Below are 20,430 nucleotides of genomic sequence, written 5' to 3'. Positions count from 1 at the left end.
ATGATATTAACAGTTGTTAAAAAATTAAGATATAACTCTTTATAGGCCATTATATTAAGTTTTAAATATTGGCTAACATTCTTTATATCAACCTAAGGCAGTATCACTATCATTGTATGAAATCTGTAAACTCTAAATCATGTATCAGGCTCAGTAAATACTTAAAAGAGTTCATATGCAGTGGATGTCTTTCTATAGGAAGCACTGATGTGAAACAATGTTTCCATGGAGATAAAGTGCTGATGTGAAACCCTGACATGTTTTTGGTGAATGTGTGCAAATGTCTAATATAATTACTTGAATAAAATTTTACATTTTAAGTTTGGGGAGCACAGAATTTAAAGTACACTTTGGAGATCTTTGAGATAATTTTAAGTTGTGCCAGATCACAGGAACACGAGCCACCTAAAAGCTATAGTAAGAAGAAAATATAGTCGAAATTATATTAAAATTGAATTTTTAAGGGTGATAAGAAAATTGGACCAAATCTCGTATACCCTCAAGCAGATTCCCTCATAGATGCTGTGTGAGGTTGTACCTTTAATGTGCTTTCTATACTGCTAAATCCAACTCACATAACCTTCAGAACCTTACCAGAAGGGCTTCTGACAAGTTGTAGATATATCTACCTTCTCTCCATGCCACCTGTTGCTGATATGGCTCACTCTCTGAATGTGTGTTAGTTTCCAGGGACATCCTATGGTAGGGACTCAAGCATACCTGTCACCCTGTCACCCAGTACACTTGATTCAAATTAGGATTTTTCTTAGGGGACCCCAGGTGTTCCTGAGGTTCTTGTTGGCATCTGTACTTGAATGGCTTAAATAACTTCGATCCTCATGCAACTGACAAGAGGTATAGGGCGCATGATGGCAAGCCAGACTACTTTGGTTATCTCCATAACTGTGAAATAACATTCTGGCTGCAAGGTATCTCAACTGCTGTGAAACACTGGTGTGAAAGAGACATTTTCATTTAAACACTGTCAATCTTGCTTGTATATTGTACTGTTCTTTTCCTTGCTGAAACATTTGCAGCCATGTATGTGAGACCTAAGGGTTAAATTATTTGATACTAATATAAACTCAGTACAGATTATATCTTGAACTCCCACTATACCTAACTATCTAGTTTTGGACATTTCATATCCATAATTTACTATTTTTAAAAAACATTTTCTTTTAGTTGTAGGTAGGACACATATCTTTATTTTAATTATTTTTATGTGGTTCTGAGGCTCGAACCCAGCGCCTTGCATGTGCTAGGCGAGCGCTACCACTAAGCCACAACCCCAGCTCCCCATAGTTTACTTTTGACAATGGATTTCAGATCCCTCAGTCTCTTCTACATAACAGAAGCTGGCAATTTATTTTGGTTTTAGATCACAAAACACCTTAATAATGTTTTCTTAAATAAAGCTGATAATGTAAAGGAATAAATGCAGTTAAAATAGAAACATATTTAATATTGCAAAGGGAGGACAAACAATTTAGGTAGGAGAAGGTTAAAATGAATTGTGGTTCATCTTGGTACTGAGGGCATGTCTCCTTCTGGGAAAGGGGCATTTTTACTCCAAAGAATCAATATTGTAGGCACCACATGAAATTCCAGTGTCTATATGTATTTTAATAAGGGAATTTGGGGGGATCTGGAGGTGTAGCTCAATGGTACAACCTAGCATGCAGGAAGCCCTGGGTTTGATTCCCAGAAATACCCACTCCCCTCCAAAAAAAAAAAAAAAAAAAAAAATCCATTGAGAAAACTTAAAACAATTACATTGCAAATTAAGACAATTACCTGAAAAGGTGAAGATGGTGCTGTTCTATGTTTGGTAGTGTAAGAAGAGAAGAATCTTTTAACCACCTACCCTGGATCAACATCTGAACCAGGTTGGTGATATTCAGGGCAGTCACCAGCCAACCTTGGTTTGCAGCCACATCCAGCATTGCCTGAATAGGTAAAAAGCACCATGTTACAAGAACATCAAGGCATTTACCCTCTCCCATTGGAAATCTTACATTAGCTTTAACAAAACAAACAAAAACAACAAAAAAAATTAATCATTTTATCACTAAATTACTATTCATCCAAATAAAAACAAAATAAACTACAGTTGGATGGGGAGAGCAAAATGAATTTCCTGTAACATCCTACAAAAAGTCAAACACTAAGCTAATTTTAAGAGTAAAAACTCATTGTACTTTGAAAACAAATACTTAATAATTCACTATATCAAGAATACTAGTAGCTGCATTTCTTCTTTTTAAAACAATTCTTTTTAGTTGTTGATGGACCTTTATTTTATCTATTTATTTATACATAGTGCTGAGAATTGAACCCAGTGCCTTATGCATGTGAGGTAAGTGCTCCACCACTAAGCTACAACTCCAGGCCCTTCACAGAGTCTTTTAAATTTGAAAACCAATGATGGTAAGGAGAGAGAAGGTTTTCTTGCGAAAAACTCACTTTCCCCAAAGAGCAAGTTAAGAATAGAGTCTTGTTCTCAATGACAATAATACAACGACAAAGGGGCAACTGCCAGTGGTACGTGTGGAATGATGAAAAGCTATTCATATTAGTCTATACATTTAATCAAATGTTTTATGGACAAACAAAAGGCTGCATTTGCTTAAGGCAAAACTAAACAGTGAAATCTTATTTAAACAAAGGAGAAGTTTACACAGGCAAAGCCATTTCAATTAAATTAGATTCTGGAGAATGCTGACTTAAAGACACATAAGTTAATATTATGATCTTAGGCAGTTATTTCATACAGTTTTAAGACTCCACTCTCTTATTTTTGGATGTACCTAGCAAAGCATTACAATGATACTTTAATGGTAAATATTTCACTGACAGCAAAGTATTTATAAAATCTTGAACAAAAATCTATTAATTTTGAAATGATTTTAAGCTGTTCTAGTAAAATAATTTCCTGTACTTCTAAGAATTTTGATAGAGACATATTCTTCTTCTAAGTTGCAAATTTCCAATTCTGTGTTTTCTAATGTACAAAAAGTAAACTATTTAAATAAATTTGGTTAAACTAACCTATGATCTCTTTATATACATTACAGGGAAATAGAACAAAGTTTTTGCATACCCTAATTAGTGTTAAAGGATGGTCAAATGATTTTTAGTACCTGTTAACCTGCTAGTTATACATCATAAAGCCTGAATGTTGGTATAATAAATATATGTGTCTTTATGTGCATGCATGATTGTGTATTCACATATGAATGTACATATTTATAAATCCAGAGAAGATACATTTATATTTTTCTTTACAAAGAAGAAAAATGCACTTTTTCTGTGAAGTATAGGAAACAAGCAGGTTATGATGAATGTATGCTACATACAGAAAAAAGTAGTTCACTAGTTGTAACTCTTGAGACTTGCTAAGGGAAAAGGAAAAGAAAAATGAATAATTATACCTAATTCAATATCATAACTTGTAATGTAGGGTAACTATGGCAATTTTAAGTGTGATTTTACATTACAACTTGACTGGAAATAAATTCCAGACCAAAAATTCACATACTAGAAGAGCTGGATGAATGAACCATATGTTTTTAACTTTGAAGTTATGATGATAAAGTTGAAAGATTGCATAAAATTTATGAGACTTCTCAGAATTTTTCATTGTATGATCCAGATGTGAAAATGTAAAAAAAAAAAGCAAAATAAGTGCTTATCATGTGAAGTAAATGAAAGGCCATATCACGAATTGAAAAACTATTATCTTTTATTAGTTTACAGAAAAGGCAGGTGGGTAGATCAAGAATCTGGGATGATAAAAGGTTTTGAGGCTTGTGTGGTGAACCAAATGCTATTACCCTTTTCTCTCTGCTCAAACCTCCCTGGTGCTCCTGTTGTCTCCTCCCTACTACTTGATACTCCCCCTCCTTGTCTCTTCTGGAATGTTATATAAATTTCCTTTATTCTCAATCTCATAATTTTTCTTTAATTTGTACTTTATATTTTTTCACACTGAATTTTTAAAGAGGTAAAACTGGTCATGTCATTCCTCTGCTAAAATTTCAATGCCATCATTTGGTAAGGAGAACAAAACTAACACGTCTCTCTGCATTACAGATGGTCAACACCCCACTATCTATTTGGTCCTTGATTTATCTGGTCCTTACTTTTCTCTCTGGCCATCCCCCCACCTCACATAGAGCAATAGAAAATTACTGGTATTTTTTTGACATTTACCCTTGCTTTTATTGATTTATTTTTTAAAACAAATATCATTCCTTTTGTTCACTTGAAAAATTCCTATTCATTCTTTGGGTCTAGCTTAAACGCTACTGATATTATGAAACTTCACTGATTCTTTTTGAGGGGTGGGGAGAGAGAGAGAGAGAATTTTTATTATTTTTTTTATTAGTTGTTCAAGACAATACAATGATCTTGACATATCATACATTTGACTCAAATAGGGTATGAATTGTCATTTTTCCCCGTGTACAGATTGCAGGGTCACATTGGTTATACATCCATGTGTATACATACAGCAATCCTAGTGTCGGTTGTATTCTGCTGCCCTCCTCTCCCCTCCCCTCCCCTCCCATCCCTATTGTCTACCCATACTACTGTGACATTTATTTCTCTCTCTCGAGAGATAATTTTTAATATTTATTTTTTTTTTAGTTTTCGGTGGACACAACATCTTTGTTTGTATGTGGTGCTGAGGATCGAACCCGGGCTGCACGCATGCCAGGCGAGCGCGCCACCGCTTGAGCCACATCCCCAGCCCTCCACTGATTCTTTCAGATGGTTTTGGTCCTTTCTCTATGCCTTTGCTGCTTTTGAAGAATGCCATCATTATTATAGTATGACTTTTTGTTTACACACCTGTCCTTTCAACTATAGGCTCCTTGACAGCAAGAATCTGGAATTATTTTCTATAACTCCAGCCCTGGCAAAGAACACTCAAAAATACCTGTTCTACTAAAGAACACTGGAAAGCCCATGGTACATGCTTATAATCCCAGTGGCTCAGGAGGCTGAGGCAGGAGGATTTTAAGTTCAAAGCCAGCCTCAGTAACGTAGTTAAGGTCCTAAGCATCTCGGCAAGACCCTGTCTTAAAAAATAAAAAGGGCTGGGCATATAGCTCAGTGGTTAAGCACCCCTGGGTTCAATCCTCAGTAACAAACTAACAAACAAAAGAATATAGATTAAAAAATTATAAGAATTATAGTAAATTCTGCCTAAGTTACTGTACAAAACAGAAGATAAAATACAAGTTTTGATGTCACACACAAACAGATTTGAATCCTAATTCTGTCCCATTTATAACTCAGGAAGATCACTTTACCCTACTGAACCTAAGCTTCTCACTAATAGAAGGGTATCATATTTCACCTCCACATGTTTTCTTTTCCAAGAAGCAAGATACTTGCAGCCCTGCCTGGCCTAAGTGGACAGAATGTCACATTCTTTAGCAAACTATCTGTTAACTGCTGGAGACCAGATCCTGAAACTTTGGGAGATAAAAAAAGGTTCTTTCTAACCATAAATCTGGAATCCAATTGGAACGGATCAGCATGGGTGAAGGTGACCTGGAGTTGCCATGACAATGGAAACTTGAAAAAGTCAAGAGATGAACCTGGCCAGGAAGCCTGGCTCTTGCCCCTGGCAAGACCTCTTGCTATGACACTCTTAGGCCTGATATTCACTCCTTACATTTTAAACTGCCTGGTCCAGTTTGTTATATCATGCCTAAAAGCAAAAAAACTAAAGATGGTCTTGACTTCTGAACAGGAAGACCTTAAATATCCAGCTTTATAAAGGTTGATGCCTTATATGATACAGACAGGCATCAGAGGGGGAAATGAAGAAGAAATATTACTTTACAGTTTTGGTCTTTGTAAGAGTGTTACTTAATTACTGGTCCCTATAAGAGTGTAGTTTAAGTACTTGTGTAAATTGTAGCATTTCTATGCTAGTTTTTTTTTTTTTAATATAGCTCTTAGAAATGTAAGCATACAGTTATTTTGAGAAACTGCTGCCTGTGGTGAAGGTCACTTTGTGATGTCGCGTGGAGGTATTTCACTGCATTCATTCTGCATCTGTGTACTACTTATTGAAGAATTCCTGTGCATGATCTTTGGTCACACAGGTCAGTAATTCAAACTCACCAATGTTGTAATGGTTAAAAGAAATGATATCAAATATCCTACAAAAGTTCCACGTAACCTCAGCTCGGGGCCCAGAATTTCAGAGCACTAACTCATCTGGGTATGTCGGAATAATAAACCTGCGTTCTCCAACAACACCCCCCCCACCTAAAAAAAAAAGGTATCATATTTCCTTTTAGGTGATCTATGAGGGTAAAATGAAATGTTCTACTTACTATATTAGTACCTAATATACTATGCTACAGAGTGGATACTAATGGACAAATGCCTATTTTAAAGTTCCTCTATGATAAGATGAAGACATCCTAAATCAACCCATTCTTTCTAACAGGAATTTTCTTTGGTCTTTTTGGTGTTGATTTCTACACTGGGCAGTAGAAGATGGGCAAAGGAGATGCATGGGATGGAAAATACAGGTCCACCAAAAGAGGTGTGCAGTTATAAGAAAACCAGGAGAGAAGGTCAAAATTCAATCCTGCAACTTAGGTCAAACTGGAAGGTGTGGGCCTTCTCAATTCAGTGGGCAAGTTCATTTTACTTTTCAGAAGTGCGTAACTAATAGGAGCTAAGGATGGGGGAATGGTCTAGGTAAACAAGCTGGGGGATCCTGGTAGTATGTACCTTTATATGACTGAGCCTAGGAAGGACTGACTCTATCTCCTTATCTTTATAGTAGTCTGTCTGGCAGATAAGGTCTAATAGGTATATGCTCCTCTCCAGAGTCTGGCTTTGGCTATAGCTGGAGAATATGGCTTAGTTTCCATGTTACCTTGAAGTCCTTTACAGAGATGCAATGCTTAACAATAAAAGGCTGCTTCATACACAATGGAGTATTACTCTGCATTAAAAAATGACAAAATCATAGAATTTGCAGGGAAATGGATGGCATTAGAGCAGATTATGCTAAGTGAAGCTAGCCAATCCCTGAAAAACAAATGCCAAATGTCTTCTTTGATATAAGGAGAGTGACTAAGAACAGAGTAGGGAGGAAGAGCATGAGAAGAAGATTAACATTAAACAGGGATGAGAGGTGGGAGGGAAAGGGAGAGAGAAGGGAAATTGCATGGAAATGGAAGGAGACCCTCAGGGTTATACAAAATTACATACAAGTGAGGGGAAAGGGGAAAAAAATAACAAGGGGGAGAAATGAATTACAGTAGATGGGGTAGAGAGAGAAGAGGGGAGGGCAGGAGAGGGGAGGGGGGATAGTAGAGGATAGGAAAGGCAGCAGAATACAACAGACACTAGTATGGCAATATGTAAATCAGTGGATGTGTAACCGATGTGATTCTGCAATCTGTATACGGGGTAAAAATGGGAGTTCATAACCCACTTGAATCAAAATGTGAAATATGATATATCAAGAACTATGTAATGTTTTGAACAACCAACAATAAAAATAAAAAAAAAGGCTGCTTCAGTACATTGAGAAATAAGCCTGGACATTTTCTAGCAACTTTACATTAACATTAGGTAAATACTGAATCCCCTTTCACCTCTTATCCACTTTCTCCTTGGCACACTATGTATCAGACAAAGAATAATTCTGAGTACAGGGGGAAAATACATGGGGGCTGACTGCATAAGACCTTCTACCACACTGGAACCAATTTCAATTGATTGCTGATTCAAAACAATTTCTCATATCCAGTCATGGCAGAGTGGAAATGTGATTTCTAGTACACTATGCATTTATAAAATTACAAGGTAACAAAAGAAAACCCTAATCATTATTACTAGAAACAGTGGGGCTATTGTCATTTGCTGATGAGGGGTGGGTTGAAAAGGAGGCGATGAGTTTGGTCTTGAACACATTTTAACTGGGTTGCTACTATGAAGCCAGGTAAGAAGTTCAGGTGAAAATGAGCTGTGGAGAAAATACAGACTGGAGCTCTGAAATCCTGTCAAAGAGTTATATGAGCAACCCTATCTGTGGCAGAGGTAGAGATAGTAGAATTGAGGTTACCAGGAGATCTGGAAAGACAGAAAAGAATAATGGAGGAGAATATCTAAGGACTCTCAAGGCCAAGAACAGACATTTGTTAAGTGTCTACTATTTGCCAAAAATTCTGTAAAATGTTTTATGTAAGATACTGAATTTAAGCCTATTTCACAGATGGAGAAATTGTGGCTAAAAGAGGTAAAGAAACATGTCTAAGCCTGCATAATTCTGGTAAGTGGGATTAAAATTCAATCTAAAGGATTTACTTTAACAACATTCTGGGTAATGTGGAAGGTGTGTAGAATTTAAATGGGGTTATAAACTAGAATTATAGATTTTATGAGAAATGGGTATAGCTGTAACAATGAAACTTTGAGAAGTTTTCCTGACAACACAGTATATTTAAAGTAAATATAGTCGGTCATCCCTTAGTATATATGAGGGATTGGTTGTAGGACCCTGGCAGATACCAAAATTCATAGATGGTCAATCTCTTATTTAAAGTACAGAATTTGTATGTATCTTCCTGTATGCTTTGAATTCTCTCTAGATTACTTACAATACCAAATAAAATGTAAACATTATGCAATTAGATGTTATACTGAATTGTTTAGGAAATATGATGAGAAAAATATGCTGTACATATTCAGTACAATTTCTTTCCTTTACATTTTTAATGTACCATTGATTGAATCTGCAGATATGGAATTGAAGAAAATGGAAGGCCAACTTTTTAAACTTTGGATAAAGTGTAAACAATAGTATAATTCATGAATATCTGACACCGATTTGAAGGTGGTGTGTGGTACACTTCAAAGAGACTTAGAATACAGTTTCGAGTTCCGTGCCTCTAATTTTACTGTGAAACCTTGGGCAAATCCCTTAACTCCTGGTATTTATTTTCCTCATCTGAAAAATATAATTTGATTAGGTACTTTTTAAGGTTTGTCTTCTGTCCAAGCTTTACTCTTTCAGTGATTAAATACCAATACACTCATACTATACAATTATTTGTTTTTATGAAGTTTGCTTTCTATCATTTTAGGTGGGCTATAATATCCTTAAGGTCAGGGGTAGAATATACTAAATACAAAATAAGCTGTATGGAGAAAAAACCCCTCCTGAGTTCAGAAGATGAGGGTTTCTGAGGTCCAGAAACTGATGATACTGATGCCAGAGGGTTTCAGTAATCTCTGTAAATTGGAGGTGATATCTTCTGCTGTGAGAAAGAAAAATGTTGGGAATAATTACTGGTAGAATGAAAGATGTGGAAAACAACAAAACAAAACTAGAGCTGTGAGTTTCAACGACTCTGTAGTAGCAAAAATTAGCAGTGCCCTGTGGTTGTTTACAGCAATAATGAATAATTTGGGTGTGAAAGCAGAGAATTCAGGTGTTACCCAGGGAGGTAAGATCTTTTAGGGAATCCTGGCGTTATTGTTAAAATGGCTAACTCTGGGACTGATGCTATTTAGGTGGCAAGTGAGGTTATAATGGGACTGAGGAATAAACTGAGGGGTCAGGAAGGAGAGAAAAGATCCCAGGTCATAGTATCAGAGTTTAGTCAAGTTGATTGACAAAAATGCTGCAGCCAAAGAGGTGACTTGGAAGATGATATCACAAAGGTGGAGGGTGAAGTGGTTTGGATATAACAGCGATAAGAGTAAAGGAGTTTGGGATGTATATCATTATGATATACATAAGGTTATTTGTTTAAGCTACTATGATGGAACCGAAGATGGAGAGCTGAAGGCTATTAACTGGTGCTTAAGGAAGGTGGGGAAAGAGATCTAGAGATTGGGAGACACTTGAAAACAAATCTTATGTACAATGAAAATTAAAAACAACATAGATGGAAGAAGCAGGAATCTGAGAAGGAAGTGGTTGGAGAGACCCAGGGAGGTCTACTCTTACTGTGGGGAGTAAGAAGAATCAGCCAACTCAAGAGTTTCAGAGAGAAAGGTGAAATGAAGATGGTGTGTGTATCTGCCTCTATTTCAGCAAGAGAACAAGAGAAGGGAAGAGAGAAAGAAGGATAAGGTGAAAGAAGGAGGCAAAAAATAAAAAGAGACAGTATACTCTTGCTAGAACTCCTCCCCATATGGGAAGTACAAGAGCTTCTGAAGTACTTGGTTATATACAAGGGTGAAGCAAAACAAAACAGCAATGGCAAAAACAAACAAGAAGAAAAAGCTTAAAACAGTGAGAACTTAGAAAATGAACAATCTTTAGAAGGAAATATGTTTTGGGTGTGAGGCTCCTAAAGTCAAGGTGTGCTTTTTGACTTGGATACATTTCATGTCCTCAACATTTATTTTGAATCCATTTCAAGAATTCCCTAAGCTCATTAATCTTGGTCTTAGCAACTGCCAATTATACTTTAAACAGCTAATACTTTGACAATATCTCTCTATTTTATATCAAGTATTATGAATCTCATGCAATTATTGTGAAAAGATTCAAATGGTGAATTATATAAAGTCCAGACTGTGTAAACAGTATGTATATATAATATAATGAAAATATCTGTACAGTAATATATAGTATAAAACACTTTCACAAATGGCTATAGTTTAATCCTTAACAATACCAACTATGAGGCAGGCATCAGTATTACCTGCTTTCCACAGACAGCGAAACTGAAACTCACTGTGTCATCCCTCTGGTAAAAAAATAATGGGATGGAGTTAAGGACTGCTCTCAGATCTACGCTCACTGCACAATAACCCATTACTTCTGCTGACTTGCACCCTGTCTTGTTTTAAAAAGGATTTGAGATGGCTTACGTCTGATTCTATTTTGTTTACATTGCTGAAAATACAAACTGCAGATAAAATTATGTATTTATTTAATTATTATCTCTGTGAGTGAATTTAAAACTTATGTTAACATAAGTTTTAAACACATAAAATTTAAAAATTAATTTTAATCTACCATTGGTTATAACTACATCTGAATATTTGATCTTTAGGCATTTACCTTTTGGACACGCCTGAATTCTGAAGTTAAATAATTCAAGGATAGAATAGGAAAATTGAGTACTGTGATCAAATTAAGTCAGCTTCTTTGTAAGATAACTGAATCACTGACCTACGTTATTAAAAGAAAAAATGATATCATTAGAAGAAAAATGATACCATAAAAAGGTATATTAATAGATCTGGCTCTAAGATTTATTATTAAAAATTTCTCCTAAAATCTAAAGTTCAATTTGAGAAATCTGTCAGTTTAACCCTCAGTGTTGTCAAGATTCTGGCTGTAGGATGCATGAATGGAGCTGGAAAGATAATGTTCCAGACTTTTTCTACACAGTGGGCACATTCTATAGACTTGTACCCTCTTTTCCTCTTCTCTTGATCCTCCCTCCTCCTCCAGGGACCCCTGCCCCCTGTATCTCTTGGAGTCATCTTGATGTTGCCAGTGATTGTACAGGCACTGCAACAGCACAGGAAAATCATATCATGATGAATGTTAAAATGGCTGGTGATGTTGCTAATTCTATTCAGGTTAAATGATATGAAGATAATATACTATTATCAGATTTAAAATAAGATTTAGTTGGTCCAGAATAAGAAGAAAATTGCATTGATTTATAAAAATCAAGTGGTTATTAATGGAACAACAACAAAGTATGAGAAACTGTCACAGCCAAGAGGAGTCTAAGGAGACATGAAGAGTACAGTTAAGTAATGTGGTATTCTAAATGAAATTTTTGAGTACAGAAAAGATATGAAATAAAAATTAGAGAGTTATGAATGAATATGCACTTTTGTTGATAGCAAAAATAGCTTATTAATGTATATAAGCTATAACATTAGAGGAAAAGCAGGTTCAAGGTATACAGGAACTCTATATTTTTGCCACTTTCCTGGAAATTTAAAACTATTCTCAAAAGTTCATTACAAAACAATAACATAACTATGGAAATTTATCCTAGGCAGCTTGTTAAAACATTAGTTGTTAGACATCTGCTAGCAAATGCATTATTTACCTCAAGAGCTCCCCAAAGTTTTACAGTGTTGGGAAGACCTAAAAAAAATCTTTCTTGACAGAAAGGCACACTCTTTTAAAGGTTCAGGTCAGTTACAAGTAATGATACAATATTTTGTCAATAATTAAAATGCTGTAAGTACATTTATAAGAATCTTTTCCAATAGCAACAGTTGTTCATAGTAACTTTCTCCTGAACTTTTACCCCCAGAAGGTTAGCATTCAGGAAGCTCAGCTGCTGTCTAACAAACTTAATTAATCAAAAAGTCATTTCCGAGCTGTAACTATGAGTAAAAGCGCTTCAAGTGTGCTAGCAAGCCTACAAGTTAATCAAAATGCTAATGCAGTACAAATTAAAGTTGTGATTAACATTTCACAGTAGCTGCTTAAGTGAATTGATCACACAAATGGGTTAAGCATTACTCATTTCCTACAGCCCCAACCGGGAAAAGGGTTGTTATGTGGGTATGCAGAGAGGAGCTTCGGGGAGAATGATCTTTTATAATAGCATCATATCATCAATAAACCATCATCGAATTGTCATACAAAAGCTTACAGGTAAAGTCACCCACGAGAAAATAGCCTCCCAAATTATATTATAGTCCTTGAAGGGAGATTGCTTGTAAATCCACAAAAGTAAGTAAAGGTGTTTAATACTGCAAAATACACACATTTGTGTTAGTTTTGGACATGCTAAATACACCAGCTCAGTGCTGCTTCCCTAGTGGGGAATGGTGCTTTGTTTTAGGAGGTGTTCTGGTCATTATCCTTTGGAGTTAAACTGTACCTTTGACTATCCAGGATTACTTTTCTCCACCACTGTGTGAATCTTTGTAAGAGTAAATCATTCAAGAGTAAGCTCATTTCTTAAAACTATTTGCTTTTAAATACCCATTAATAAAACGTCATCAGGTTTTTATGGCAAGATCTTAGCTTCTGGAAATCTGGCCAGGAGAGCAGCCAGATTAGAGTTCACTCTGCTCTTTATGAATTTGATAACACTACACAAATATTTATAACAGAGACTACATTTATTGGTAGACAATTCAGATTTGGTAGAAAATCTTAAAGTAAGTGGGAATCTATATACATAGAATAAATCTACCTTTTCCAAATTTTTCTTATGAAAAAACTAGAAAGGAAAAAGTGAAATATTTATTTCATTCTGATACTGATATCTACTATAAGCCAAGCACTGTGCCAAAGTCATCTTAATAGTTATGCTACAGTATTGAAAAGTTTCCAGGATATCTTAGGTGACACAAAACCTCCAAATGTATGTTCACACTATTGATATTCTTTGAAACATGTCATGAAAAAAAAAAAAAAAAGAAACATGTCATGATAGACATGTTATTGACTGATAATCTACCTGTCTTTTTAGCAGAATGATTTGAAGAAGCTTTCTAAAGCCTGTTATGCTACACTAACCTTTGTTTTCATTTGGTTTAATTATAAACATTTAAAAATTTCAAAGAATTTTACTAAGAGTAATACTGAAGATTACCTGTCATTTGCTGTATCAAAATATTTCTTGCAAGTATTGGATTAAGGATTTGACTAAGTACTTCTTTTGTTAAATTTGATATTACCTTAGGACTATTTTCACTGCTAACTGCATTAGACTCTGCAATTCTAAAACGGATATGCTTCAATACACTGCCAATCCAGTGGACCTATGCTTAGTGCACACATATGTAAATATTCCTAAAAGGTTACCTGAGCCCTGCTCCATAGCAGTTCCACTTCCTGGCGTCATCAAATATTTCTGTGCTTCTTAATCTGCTATACATGGGAAGCATTTGTTAATGAGACATAGACCTATCTTATAGTATCCTCAATTAAAAGGCTTTTTTTGAGTTTACCCATCTTTTTTTTGTTGTTGTTGTTGTTTTGGTGCTGCTGGGGACCAAACCCAGGGCTGGAAAACTGTTTCTGTGTCCTTTACTTTCCTCTTCTCCGACTCTGATATGTGTACATACATGTGCACATACATATATCTTATGCATCTCTATAGAGTACAGAAAAATATAATATTGGCTATGTGAAATGTAATATTTTTAATTTATTAGATGTTGTTATAGGAATAAGAATGTCAAAGTACTGTTTTGAAATTTAGACTAAAAAAAACCCTACCAATAAACTTTAAAAGATCTATTTTGCAAATTTCAGAAGGCTCTCTAAATGAAGGAAGTTATACCACTCCAATTCATATTTTTCCCCTTCCTCTATTTATGCAGTTGATTGTAGTTTTTTTTTTGGATAGCATATTTATAACAATTGAAAAAGCCCATTTTGAAATTAAATTCACTTTTATTATCGTACATGTGAAAGAAAACACAGGCTAGAAACTCAGTACTTCAAAAAGACTTGATGTAAAAGAAAATAATGTAAAGCCAAAGTTCCTATTTAAAGTTAGATACAAGAATTATGAAACATTGAAAACAGCCACAAGAACACCTTCTTAAAGGTGTTGTTTTCAGACACAGAGTCACTATAATATTTTCAAGGCACTTGCCTGGTTGACCTTTGCATATTTCCTTAGGACAATGGAACATGAATTTAATTTCTATTAACATGTGTCACGGTAGACAGAAGGTAGAACATTACATTTGTCCTCAATAGTAAAGAGGAGACGTTTGCTATCTTTTGGGGAATTGAGAGTTCCATATCTTGGAATAAGGAACTTCTGAGTTGCCTATTGCTACTTAGGTCTAAAAATTTTCAAAAAGTACCAGTGGAAGAAAAATGAACAACAATAACAACAACAACAACAAAATGACCAGTGGATGGACAAAGGATTCATCCAGGGGAGCCTCCCCTCCAATCAGAGATAATGGCAATTAGATATAGGACACCAAGACCTTAATCTAAGCAGAGAAGGCAAAGCTTAAAATGAAAGAGGAAAAATTGCGTGTATGTGTGTGTAATAGTAAACCTATGTGCATGTACTTTTTACTATAGGGTTCTGTTATAATTAGGATGGCATTCCTCCTCTTCCCTACAAGTTACATCAGCAATCTGATATTTCTCTCATTATTTTCAATTATTGTAGCTGAGAATATGAGCAAGCAAATAAGTGGTTAATTTCCTCATCTGTTTAGCAAAACATAAAAACTTGAGAAGGATCATAAACAGCTGATCCAAAAAAAAAAAAAAAAGAGGCAAACAGCATATCAACTGGACACTATAGAGTGATATAATTAAAGCAGTTACAAATATTCAATCATATTAACAAGTCCCTCTTAGAAACTGGTTAAAGTAATTATAGGCAGTCTGTTGAAAAGGGAACCAGAGTAATTAAGTGAGGTGATTTAGTATACATTAAAAAGAAAGAATTAATTAAAAAATATTCATGGTCTAGTGAGAATTCTTGCTTGAAGAGAAAAACAACAGAAACTTTTGTGAAATTCTCACATTTTAAAACAAATTCTCACTGGACCCCAAGTACAGATTTTAAATTCATCTTTATAGGACAAAAAGAACCCAGTGAAATATACTTTTATAATATATTTAGTCTGTGATAAAGGCAGTTTTGATACGATTTTGGGAAAGTTACTTAAGTTATCATCTGTGAAGTGAGGATAATATATCAATACTATATCATTAGACTATGAAAGCAAATGAGGGGGCTGGGATGTGGCTCAAGCCGTATCGCGCTCGCCTGGCGTGCATGTGGCCCGGGTTCGATCCTCAGCACCACATACAAACAAAGATGTTGTGTCTGCCGAAAACTAATAAATAAGTATTAAAAAATTAAAAAAAAAAAAAGAAAGCAAATGAACCAATATAATGCAAAGTAAGTACAACAAAACCTGGTACAAAGAAAGCCCTCCATAAATTTTTACCGCTGCCACCATCACTATTACGGAGTTCTGCTTTATAGGTCATTATTAAATAATGATATATTTGGTAGCGGTACAGGATGGGGTACAGTTAATTCTCCATTTTTTTTTTAAGCAGTACTAGGAATTGAACCCATGGCCTTGAGCATGCTAGGCAAGTACAATAACACTGAATTACATTCCATCCCTTCTAATTTATTTTTTATTTTGAGATGGTTTTTTGCTATGTTGCCCAGGCTGGTACAAACTGTGATCCCATTGCCTCACTCTACTGAGTAGCTAGGATTACAAGTGTATACTACTGTGCTCAGCACAAAATTTGGTATTTAACATACATTAATTCCAATTTAAGTCTGGAAGCATAGATTTATAGACATCTTTATAATTAGTGTACAATGTCATATTTCTTTGTGTGTGTATGTATACAAATGTTTGTTCCCCTTTCGAGAACTAACAACATTATCTTGTAGTATTTATTTATTTATTTACGTTTGGTACTGGGGATTAAACACAGAAGCACTTAACTATTAAGCCACATCCTCAGCCCTTTTTTATATTTTATTTAGAGGCAGAATCTCCTGAGTTGCTTAGGGCCTTGCTAAGCTGCTGAGGTTAGCTTTGAACTTCTGATCCTCCTGCCCCAGTTTCCTGAGCTGCTTGGATTATAGGAATGCATCACTGTGCCCAGAACCTTGTAGCCTGTAAGTGTATTACTTCTAAAATTTTCCAAAATAAATGTTAAAATATACTCAAATGTTTTGATCTATTAAAATGTAGGGCCCAGGATTGATAACTTTAGCTGCCTCTACTACTTCTGAAGGAAACTTTCCTGAATTGAGAACACAATTATACTTTAAATCATATAGCCTTATGATTCTTACACTGAGTAAACTTCATGAACCCAATTTCTGTTTATATTAAGCATTTGAAGCTGCATTACTGGGGCATTTAAATTTTTCCCCCTGCCCTAGTGCTGGGGAATGAACTCTGGGCATTGTGCATGCTAGGCAAGAATTCTGCCACTGAGGTACATTCCCAGCTCAGCCTGGGAAGTAAATACCATGTAGGAGATATAGGGAGTAACTAAGTCACAAGCATGTATTCTTATATTGGCTTAATATTATATTTAGATAAATGAAGATGATTTTAACTTAAAAATTTTGTGGTACTTCTTAGAAAGGATCAGAAATATTAAAGCAGTAATAAAGATACTGGAATCTCCATTTGGTTTCAGTATGAACTGCCTCAACAAATCACCTTGAAGAGAGTTGGTAAATTCCTCCAAACACTAATTTATTTGTGTCTTGACAAAAACAGTGTGAGGCAGAGTTACTCAAAACATCAGACACTTTATGGTTTACAGCTATGGTTTTGTCATTAAATTTGGAAAATTTGGTAAGTCACTTTAATTTCTGATACTTTCTATTTGTAATGTTCCTTAAGGTCCTTCTTTGGTAGATCCAGCAAAGAAAGGATATTACATCATTTGTAACATTTTACAGTGATCACGATCAAGAAGAGGTTATCAGTCCACTGAAACTCCATATCATGTACAACTTGAAGAATGGGATCCTAAGTTATATTCCATGTATGTATAATATGTCAAAATATACTCTCCTACACACGTTTGTAATTCCAGTAGCTTGGGAGGCTGAGGCAGGAGGATCACCAACCTCTGCAACTTAGTTAGGCCCTAAGCAACTCGGCAAGATCCCGTCTCTAAATAAAAATGTTATAAAGGGCTGGGGACATGGCTCAGTTGTTAAGTAGCTCTGGGTTCACTCCCTGGTATCCAAAACAAAAAACAAACCCAAAAACACTCTATTATCATATTCTAAAAAGAACAAAACAACAACAACAACAACAACAAAACCACAAGAGGATATCAAAAGTGGAGGGCAAGGATAATCAATTCCATAATTATGCACTTTACAAAATTAGAACATTCTAAGCAAATCAAAAAATTAAGATAGAGTAACTTTTATTTCACATAAATACTTGATACATAATTTGAAATGAAATAGAAGACACAAAGACAATGCTATACTGTACATCCTGACTTCAAGCCAGGAGAAATTCTACTAATGTAACTATGTTCTCCTTTTGTGAAAGATTGCTTAGAACATGGGTATTCAAATCTATAGTATATAATCTAGATGGAGACTCAAATAAAAGATATGCATCTATAAAATAAAGGGAATAAAAAATTTTTAATGTTAAGTCACTATGACACAGTAAGGAAATAGAAAACCTACTAAGCATGAGAATCCTAAGATTTATTTACTCAAGTTCCCAAGTTATTGTTTTACTTTGTAATGATTAATAATGCTTCATGCTTGTAAGATATTATTTTAACTCAGACATCAGGGTTTAAGTGATCTGCCTAAGGTTTCATAGTAAAATGATAGCAGAGGAAAATTATAGAGGTGGTGTACCAAGTCCCATCCATAAAGGACAGAATCAGGTTGCTGTCCCATGAACACAGTAGTATTATTTTCAATCGCTAGGAGGGCTGTATCTTGGAAAACTGCTGAGCCAATACTTTCTGTGACTAAGAGTACCCATGTATCCAAATGAGAACAAAGGCACAAAATTAGATCTACCAATCAGTCTTCACAGAAAATCTTAATCTGAGACAATTTGAGAAGCAAAATAAAAATGATAGCAAGGCAGTTTAACCAATAGGATAAAACAAACATCTACTTTTCTATAGTTATGTAACTGAATAAAGTAAATAAATGTGGAATAAATTTGTGCACCTTTATAGTGCAATTTCAGGAATGACAGAAATAGAAAATCCCAATAGTGGTAATTGTTTCAGGAAAACATCACCAATGAATACTGAAAATAACATAGGAAAATATGACGAGCAACAAGATATTTATATAAGCTCAGAGATTTTTTCCACAAGAAACTTATTAATTAATTATAAAAAGAAAGAAAAGTAGCTTTGTAGTGGAGAAAACTTGCAGATGCAAGTGTGTAAAGTTATCACCAGTAATGGACACATTGCTGTTATGAGCCTCCTGATAAGCTACACTAAGAAGCAAGACATCACTGTTGTGGTATTCTTGCCCTGGAAAAAAAAATTGTATGTAATTATGAGGAAACATCAGGCAAGTCTAAACTGTGGAATAATCTACAAAATAACTGTCCAGTCCTCTTCAAAAGTGCCAAGAAAGACAAAGACAATAAGGAAATATGTCAGCTAAATGCAACATGGGATCCTGGATTGGATCCTGGAATGGAGAAAGGGCATTGGCAGGATAAAATTCATTCTGACAAAATTTGAATTAAGTAAGTAAGTAGGTGATAGGATTGGCTCAGTACTGAAATAAAATATTAACATTAGGAAGCTGGATAAAGGGTATATGGAAATATTTTTGCAGTATTTTATGAACTTTTCATAAATAAAATTATTTTAAAAAGTTTGAATTTATAAAGGGATAGAAATAGGAAAAGAACTCAAACTATCAGTATTTGCAGATAACATGATTCTTTATTTAGAAGACTCCAAAAATTCCACCAGAAAACATCTAGAATAATAAATGAATTCAGCTAAATAGCAGGATATAAAATTAACATTCATAAATCAAATGCGTTCCTATACATCAGTGATGAATACACTGAAAGAGAAATTACGAAAACTACCCCATTCACAATAGCTTAAAAAAATACCTGGGATTCAATCTCACTAAAGAGCTGAAAGACATTTACAATGAAAATTATAGGACACTAAAGAAAGAAGTTGGAAAAGATTTTAGAAGATGGAAAGATCTCCCATGTTCTTGGATACGCAGAATTAACATTGTTAAAATGGCCATACTACCAGAAGTGTTAAACAGATTTAATGCAATTCCTATTAAAAGTCCAATGCTATTCTTCACAGAAATAGAAAAAGCAATCATGAAATTGATTTGGAAAAATAAGAGACCCAGAACAGCCAAAGCAATCCTTAGTGAGAAGAGTGAAGCAGAAGGCAGCATAATACCAGATCTTAAATTATATTACAGAGCAATTGTAACAAAAATGGCATGGCATTGGCACCAAAACAGATATGTAGACCAATGGTAGAGAATAGAAGACACAGAGACAAACCCACATAAATACAGTTATCTCATACTAGACAAAGGCACCAAAAACATATTTTGGAGAAAAGATAGCCTCTTCAACAAATGGTGCTGGGAAATCTGGAGATCCATATGTAATAAAATGAAATTAAATGCCTATCTCTCACCCTGAACAAAACTTAACTCAAGTTGAACAAGGACTTAGGCACTAGAACAGAGACCATGGGCCTAATAGTAGAAAAAGTAGGCCAAAATCTCCACCATATTGTGTTAGGAACTGACTTCCTTAACAAGACTCCTAAAGTGCAAGAACTAAAATCAAGAGTCAATAAATGGGATGTCATCAAATTAAAAAGTTTCTACATAGCAAATGAAACAATCAGTAACATGAAAAGAGAGCCTGCAGAATGTGAGAACATCTTTACCGTATGCACCTCAG

The 20,430-nt window shown here is 34.9% G+C and overlaps 1 protein-coding gene across 2 annotated transcripts in view; it reads right to left on the bottom strand.

The window, feature by feature from the left end:
• The window catches only part of Ascc3 (activating signal cointegrator 1 complex subunit 3), a 364,887-nt gene that overhangs the window by 9,075 nt on the left and 335,382 nt on the right, over positions 1 to 20,430 (bottom strand). For both annotated transcript variants that reach the window (XM_071613180.1, XM_071613179.1), the window contains exon 38: positions 1,798 to 1,949. In XM_071613180.1, the coding sequence (XP_071469281.1) occupies positions 1,798 to 1,949 (152 nt within the window). The remainder of the gene's footprint in view (positions 1 to 1,797; positions 1,950 to 20,430) is intronic.

This window comes from Marmota flaviventris, chromosome 6 (assembly GCF_047511675.1).
Source record: "Marmota flaviventris isolate mMarFla1 chromosome 6, mMarFla1.hap1, whole genome shotgun sequence".
Lineage (NCBI taxonomy): Eukaryota > Metazoa > Chordata > Mammalia > Rodentia > Sciuridae > Marmota > Marmota flaviventris.
The sequence above is the reverse complement of the archived record's forward strand: the minus strand, read 5'-3'. Positions and strand labels throughout refer to the sequence as shown.